An 8,398-nucleotide genomic window follows, 5' to 3' on the forward strand; every position below is an offset into this window, starting at 1 on the left:
AATCAAGTTATTACTATTTTACTATCTTATTTTATTTTTTATTTTAATGCTTACTTTAATTTTATATTTACTGTACTATAATATTCTACACTAATATTCTAAAGGGAATTATTTAATTTCATGACAAATATGACTGTTTCATGGTATTTTATTGTATATTAATTTATTTTATTACTTTTAGCTGTAAGCTTTTGTATTTTCACTTTGTATACATTTTAATACCTTTTAATACTGTTTCATATTCCTATAAACTTTTATGATTTTTTTTTATTTCATTTACTTTGATTATTACTCCTTTATGTTACTTTTATACTATTTCATATTATTGTATTAATTTATAGTAATAACACTTGTTTTAACACTTGTTTTTAGTTTATTCACATTTTATAATTTGATATTTAAATCATATTCATTTTGTCAGTTTATTACATGCATCATAAGTGTAATCTTTAAAATCTTAATAATGAAATGTTGCTGTGGTTTTTTAGAAATTCCAAGGACTGAAGCAGCGTTTGAGGAGCATCTTATCCTGAAAGCTTTTCTGCTGAAGAGCATGAATGCTTTTGCACCTGTCTTCTATGTGGCCTTTTTCAAGGGCAGGTTAGTCATGCTGAACACTGCACATGTACACAATGCTGTAATTGTTCCCATTAACACAGATGAAGGTCAAAGCATGTGTACATGAACTCTTAGATGAAATCATAGCAGACAGTATAAGTCATTCTCAGTAATTCATAACAGGCAGTATAAGCCTTCTAACACAAAGCCCTGTTGGGTCATTAAGGTTCGCAGGTCGTCCAGGTGACTATGTATACGTCTTCCAAGACTTCCGTATGGAGGAGGTAAGACTTTAAAAGTCTTATTTTCTGTTGCATTTGTGCTGTTTTTCACTTGTATTATGAACGTCTGTGTATATGTGTGTGTTACAGTGTGCTCCAGCAGGCTGTCTTATTGAAGTGTGTATTCAGCTTGGCATGATCATGCTGGGGAAGCAGCTCATCCAGAATAATGTGTTTGAGATTGCCATTCCGTGAGTTTCACGCACATCCATACTCCCGTCTTTATCTTATTTCATTTTCTGTGGTTCGTCTTAATCTGAGCTTCTTCTGGCCTACATTAAACCATTCAGGGCTTAGCCAGGTTTTCACTCTCGCCCTTTGTAGAAAGCTGAAGAAGATGTATCGAACATATAAGGAGGAGAAGGAAGGAGGGGAGAAGAAGAAGGACAAGGATCCGAATCGCCCGAGACACCGCTGGGATCTCGACTATGAGCTGGAGCCGTATGAAGGCCTGAGCCCTGAGTATATGGAAATGAGTGAGTGTCTCAGTTTGGATCTTTCAGGGAGTCTTTTCAAAGAGATCAATGCTGATGCTGTTTAGTCATAAGTGAGGGACTGATGTTGCTGCATGTTAGCATCTGTTTTTGTTACTGTAGTGCGACTTTAAACCTGGTGAAACATTAGGTTGGCAGTAGTTCACAAGTAACAGGCAGGGGACCTATATTTCAAAATTCTCCACACATTCTCTACTGTACATGGGCCCTCTTCTTCTGCAGCCATGCTTCTGTCTTTTATGTGTGCATCATGTGGTTTGACAATATCTTGTTGAAAATGCACGGCAATTAAGGCATATTATCTAAAAACTCAATGTATTTTTGTCACAGAATTAGAGAAGTGTACTGAAACATGTCATACCCTGGCTTTTGGACTTGTTTCTGGTAACAGTCTAGGTGGCCCTTTTTGTCTTTGATCCAGAGCATCCATTTCTTCCCAAATACATTAAGAATACTGATTTGTCTAATCACAATACATGTTACAAAGTCATGTCTATTGTTGAATGACTATTCTTGGTACAGAGCCATTTGATGCCGTTGGTAATCACAAAACTTCAGTTTAGGCTTGTGCACTTGCCTTTTCTGATTTTGTGTTTTACATTTGATTTTAGGTCATAATTACACTGCCAAAAGTGTATGTTCCTTTACAAGACCGATCCTGCAGTTTACTTTACTGTAACTGAACTGTTTTCTAAACAATTGCATAATATAGTATTCTACTCTAAATTCCCTACTACTGAAACTATGGCGGTTTCAGTGACCAAATTATTGATTATTAGCTTAATATAGCTATTAAAAGCCAACAACATGCTATAAATGATAGCAGTGTTAAGTTCATTAGCCAGGACACTTTATACACAAGATATTTAAGCAGTTATATACACATAAGCCATTTTTTGTTAAACCATATACCAGCTAATTCCTGATTTAACTTGATTTAACATATTACATTGTAGCATTTATATGGAAGAGCATTAATGTAGTCAATTGATTCATGCTGTTGTTTTTGTAGTGTTAAATTCTCTCAGTTAAACCCTCATCTCAACCCTGTTTTAGTACAGTAATTGGAGATTTAAGTCTTAAACAAGAGTGTGAATTATGATGCTAATATTGTCAGGGCAGCAGTTGGTGAGATTAAAATGAACAGCCAGGCAATAATGATCTCAGGATGTATTGTTTAGGTTGTCAGCCTGTGAGGTGTTTAATTTTCACTTTAGGGAGCAATGGTATTGAAGAACAGGCTTTGTGAGCTACCACAATATATGCCTACACTCTAAAAAATGTTTTCAGTTGTTCTATAGCAATGTAATGTAAAAACAAAACATTTAAAAAATAAAATATATGTTCAAGTTGGCATATTCTGAGTTTATAAATTTATTTAATTGAGTGATACTCACTGAGTTTCAGTTAAATATGTTGACCTTTAGGTTCTGTCTTATATTTAACCAGTTCAAACTTGATGAATAAACTTTGCACCTTTGCCATTGACTCCTGCCATAATCTATTTGCATACTGGACATGCCATACCCACCCTACTCCCTCACCATCAGTGTGTAGTCATTCCCTCAGGCTATCTTCCCCCAAATAGCCTGAGGGAACGTACCTGTCTTTAATACTAAAGGCTATATGTGCAGGTTATCTCTTTTTTTTTGCTGATTTTCCTTAAGATAACTCTAAGGTAACACTTAAGGCACTTATCTTTAAAGGATGGCTAGGGCAGTCTAAGGTATTTTCTGCAGGCTGGCACTGATGTTTTTTAAAGTACTGGAACTGTAGGAAACTGTTTCCTTGTCTGACTCCATTAATCCTTTCTGTTTGTGTCTACAGTTATTCAGTATGGATTTGTTACACTGTTCGTGGCATCTTTCCCGCTGGCTCCTCTCTTTGCTCTACTCAATAATGTCATTGAGATTCGGCTCGACGCTGCAAAATTTGTCACTGAAATACGGCGGCCTGATGCTGTCAGAGAGAAAGAGATTGGTATGATTTTTCTGTAAATAATAAATTTAATATAATTAGATTTATTCTTTTTAACTCACTTAGTGCACTTATGCTGCTTTTACATACATTTTTGTTTTTTTTTATAGGAATATGGCACAACATCCTGAGTGGAATAAGCAAGTTTGCTGTCATTACAAATGTATGTAACCAAAGCTTTTCTTTTTCTTTTTACTGTTAGCAGAATATGACAGGGCATCATATGATTTATTTCGTTCTCTCTTTCTTTCTCTCCCTCTCTTCGTTCTCAGGCATTTGTGATTTCCTTCACATCTGAGTTTATTCCTCGGATGGTGTATCAGTATCTGTACAGTGAAACAGGCACCATGCACGGCTTCACAGACCACACACTGGCATACTTCAATACCAGCAACTTCAAACCTGGAACAGCACCCAACAGCACACGCTTCGACAGGGAACTCCGTATCTGCAGGTTTGCATGAGGACCTAAACATTGCACACACAAGTGAAAAAATTATAAGATGACAATACAGTAAAATGATCGTATGTGTAATATATACAGCTCTGGAAAAAAGAGCAGTGTGTAAGACTGATGGAGGAGAACATGCCAAGATGCTTAAAACTGTGATTATTTCACCAAATATTTCTGAACTATTAAAACTTTATTAATATATTTTTTTTGCATTATTTGAGGTCTGAAATCTCTTCATCTTTATTGTTATTTCAACCATTTTTTTATTTTCTGCAGATAAATACTCTAAATGACAATATTTTTATTTGGAATTTGGGAGAAATGCTGTCTGTAGTTTATAGAATAAAACAACAAAGTTCATTTTGCTCAAACATATACCTATAAATAGCAAAATCGGTGAAACTGATTCAGAAACTAAAGTGGTCTCTTATTTTTTTCCAATATATTTTAACAGATTTATTCAGAGAATTAGGTTTCTCTCTCTCTCATTGTTTCTCCCTCTCTCTTTCTCTTTCAGGTATAAAGACTATCGGGATCCCCCTTGGTCTCCTGAGTCATATCAGCTCTCTAAGCAGTACTGGTCTGTGTTAGCTGCCAGACTGGCCTTTGTGATATTTTTCCAGGTTAGTGGACCAGCTTTATGTGCATACACAGCTTAGCTTGTCTATTCCCTGTAGAAAAGCATGGTCAATAGAATCTAGAGCAGATAAACACAAACCTCCTGGCACCATGCCTAATATCAGGTGCGGGCTAGAGGGCTATGATGCCCCTCAGAATAAACTCATTTTCTTTACCTTTAAATTAATAAAAATCAATGGATGAGCAGATGTCACAATACTCGTGTCCTTGTTTGACCTTGTGCATCTTGTGTGCTTTTCAGAACCTGGCAATGTTCCTCAGTATGCTGGTGGCGTGGCTCATTCCAAACGTACCACGCTCTCTGAAGGAGCGGATGAAACACGACAAAGCCCTGCTGATGGATCTCCTCCTCAGTGAAGAGGCAGAAAAGCAGCGTCGGCAATCTCAGCGCCCTGCCAACATCAACATCACCATTAATAGCCCAGACGAAGACGAGGGGAATGAGGAGCCTGTGGTGCCAGAGTGCAGTCGAATGCTACAGAGCCAGTCATTTGAGGACCTGGATGAACTGCAGGATGCAGATGGGGAGACTAAACTTGAGCTGGTGGAGGAGGAGCCCGTGGCCACCACCAGTCAGACAGAAGCAGGCACACCCGCTGAAACCCCTGACAGCCCCACTTCAAAACCACACTTTACATTAGACCCTTTAAGTCAAGCAAATACAGAGGCAGCTCCGTGCTCTCAAGAGTTTGATCTGGCCGGGCCTCCACCTCGAGATCCAAGCTCCAGACCAAGAAGTCGCTGCCGAACCCTACCACCCAGATACAGAGGGAATGAACCAGGAGACAGCTCGAGCAAAGCCAGTCACTCCACGAGCTACGGACAACTCAGCCAGAAGGTCCCTCCATCCCCCAGTGAGCTTTTACGGAGCGTCCCAAGAGTTCCTTCACAACCTTCTCAACCTTCTAAAAAAGATCTCTCTGGCAGCCAGTCGTCTGTGTTATCACGACCACCATCCAGCACTGAGCTCTCAGGCAGCCAATCGACAGCATTGCCCCGCCCTCCATCTAAACAAGAAATCACAAGCAGCCAAGTGGCAGTGGCACGTTCACCATCCAAGCCAGAGTTTACAAGCAGCCAACCGACGGTGCTGCCACGACCACCATCGAAACAAGAGATCACAAGCAGCCAAGCAGCAATGGTGCGTTCACCATCCAAGCCAGAGTTCTCAGGCAGCCAATCAACAGCTCTGCCACGACCTCCCTCCAGACCAGATCTATCAGGTAGTCATCAATCAACAGCGCTACCCAGGCCCCCATCCAAACCTGAGCTAATGGGAAGCGCTGTGAAAGCACGTCCACTGCAGGATTCTAGCACTAAAGCCAAGTCCCGCTGTCAGACTCTTCCCCCCAGGCAAAGAGGACCTGATGCTGCGGAAAGCTCTCCAAGAGCCAGCCACTCCACCAGCTTCACACATCTCAGCCAGAAGGTCCCGCCCTCGCCCAGCGAGCTGACGCGCAATTCCCCTGTGTAAGCGTGATTGGACAAGGCAGAGTTCTGCTAAACTTCTCCAGCAGCTCTCAACCAATCACCTCTTTCAGTGCCAGGCAACCCAGGCAGTCACTTATTCATCACCGACTTACCTGAAGGCCCACTCAGGCCAGGATCATCTGTAACTGTTTGTTCGTCTGTTGAGGTCGTCTGTTGAGGTCTGTTCCATCATGTTTGTGGTTAGATGATGGTCGATTTATTTTTTTTTGGTTGCCAAGTAATTTTGGGCACTGTACTGTAAGTTGTGACGTGGTGTTGGGACGCACCCTTCATACTCTCCCCTCTTGTGTGCCAAGAGGTGCACTCTAAGGGTTTTTTCTGTGTTTCACCAGAGCTAAATCATTGGAATTAATGAAAAGTCAACACATTCCAATACTAATATGTTTACTCTACAAAAGTGAACACATTCCAAGACTCTTTTGTCTCCTTCTGAATGTGGGGAGATGAGAAACACAAGAAAAGAGAAATCCCTCGGCCATCTGAGCCAAAGGGTTGTGTGGCCTGTACGCATGCCGTAATTCAGCAGGGGGCATGTCCATTATTTGATATTGTTGTTCATGGACAAGTGTGAGTTGCCTGTATATGGGGTATGTCATCCACAGTGTAAAACCTGATAATAAGCTGCTCAAGCCATATAGATGTTGTGGAATTGTGAAAATCCATGCCTCTTTTTTTTGGCCACCAATTGCCTTGTCTCAGCTGAGTTGTCCTTAATGAGTATGTAATGTGTAATGTGTCCAGTGTAACTTGAGCTGACAAATAATGTTCTTTTTTTTAGTCATGGTGTAATTGTGCACTTATTATTTCAAGTTACAGTCAAGGCAGTTGGTTGGCCTAAAATAGCTGTTAACAAATAAATTAAAGAGGTCAGTATGGGATTAAGGGAAGGAATTGCTCGATTTTAGAGTTAACGTTTCATGCATAGATTTGTCATATTGCATTTGTATTGTACATAAACAGATTGAACAGGCTTATTGTTGGGTTCTACAGTGGTATGCCACTTTACCATCATTGAAACAAACTGGCTGTAAGCTAAACTGATATCAGCCATATCAGCCACTGACCAGCCATAACTTCAAAACAACAGAAGGTGAAGTAATTACATGGGTTGTATGGTAACAAAGGCATCCTGAAAGAGATGTGTTAGAAGCCAGAAAAAATGGGCAAGCTTAATAACCTGAGATACTTTGGTTAAATGGATTTGCAGGCAAAATGGATTTGCTTCTCAAATCATATCTGTTGAATTAATCTTTGCACTCTGCTTGGACCCTCACACTTCCATCACTCTGGATTTGATGAAGTCATTGTTTTTGAGTTCAAACCTGATTTGAGCATTAAAAGACTGATTGAGACACATCTGACCAAATCAAATTGTTATTGCATTTCAAACCGCATCCAAATGCGGTTTGCATGCAACTGGAAAAAAAAAACAATTTTATGTGGTTTCAACCTGGCTACAGTCTAATCAGTACTTATAGGACTTAAGAATCTGCTAATAACCTTTTTGTTCCAGATACCACAGGACACCTTCATAGGTCTTGTAGGTCTTGTGGAGTTTAGAGGCACAGAAGGTAACTACACAAAGTTGTTTCAATGTTGTGGCTGATCAGTGTATCTACTCAGAGTGTTTCACTTAATATTGAAAGAATAATGCATAAACATTTACTAGAAGATATTACAAGCCATTTCTGAACAGCAACGGCAGCTTGATGAAAACACCAAGACAGGGAGCATATTTTAACTTATTTATTGTACAATAATTACTTCTCTAGCTAGCAGGTCCCCATTACCCACAGAACTTCAAGTGCACCTAAACTGAACTATTTTTATGTTGACAAAATGAAGATTTTGCTGTTGTGATAAAACATAGCCAATGTATTTCAAATATACAGTATTTTAGAGCGTTTAGTACAGGGTATTACAAAATATGTCAAATTATCACTGTGCAGTCTGTCAATCCTTGTCTTCACAAAGTGAACTGTTATGTAACCATTTCAGAACATACAGTGAACTTGTTCAGGTAGAGGAGCACAATGCCTCCTCCTCCATTTGAAGAGAGCACACAGTGTGAATGTAGACTTGCTCGTTGCTGAGTGGCGATGCATGTATGATATGCATGGTGCTTTAGCCTGGGTTAACTAAGCACAAATATGAGCCAGCATTTATGACGTAGACCAGTTCCATGTTACTTCTAGAGAAGTTCAACAATATTTTGATAATATAAAGGGGAAAAAATGACATTGTTACTGTTCATAATAAAAATCTGAATGAATTATTTTTCAGCTTTGTCATTTTACATTTGTAAATACGTACATCATATGGACATAAATACATACATATTGAGTACAGAAACACTTACGAAATGAAGGTTATTGAAAAAAGAGTCTATCCAGCTTTTGTCTCTACTGTACAGGGAAGCCTTTCTACAAAATTTGGAGCTTTGCTGTATGGCATTCAAATACAAGAGCTTCAGTGAGGTCAAGACACTGGATATTCACCACTCC

The 8,398-nt window shown here is 39.3% G+C and overlaps 1 protein-coding gene across 1 annotated transcript in view; it reads left to right on the plus strand.

Moving 5' to 3' along the window:
• LOC103029157 (anoctamin-2) overlaps positions 1-8,169 on the plus strand; it is a 32,547-nt gene extending 24,378 nt beyond the window's left edge. Inside the window, exons 19-27 of the mRNA XM_007244076.4 lie at positions 489-600; positions 785-842; positions 930-1,030; positions 1,164-1,315; positions 3,161-3,313; positions 3,421-3,473; positions 3,583-3,764; positions 4,282-4,387; positions 4,645-8,169. Coding sequence (XP_007244138.3) covers positions 489-600; positions 785-842; positions 930-1,030; positions 1,164-1,315; positions 3,161-3,313; positions 3,421-3,473; positions 3,583-3,764; positions 4,282-4,387; positions 4,645-5,877 — 2,150 coding nt within the window. The 3' untranslated portion in view covers positions 5,878-8,169. The remainder of the gene's footprint in view (positions 1-488; positions 601-784; positions 843-929; positions 1,031-1,163; positions 1,316-3,160; positions 3,314-3,420; positions 3,474-3,582; positions 3,765-4,281; positions 4,388-4,644) is intronic.
• Positions 8,170-8,398: the final 229 nt, after the last annotated feature.

Source organism: Astyanax mexicanus, chromosome 9 (genome assembly GCF_023375975.1).
Source record: "Astyanax mexicanus isolate ESR-SI-001 chromosome 9, AstMex3_surface, whole genome shotgun sequence".
NCBI classification, from domain to species: domain Eukaryota; kingdom Metazoa; phylum Chordata; class Actinopteri; order Characiformes; family Acestrorhamphidae; genus Astyanax; species Astyanax mexicanus.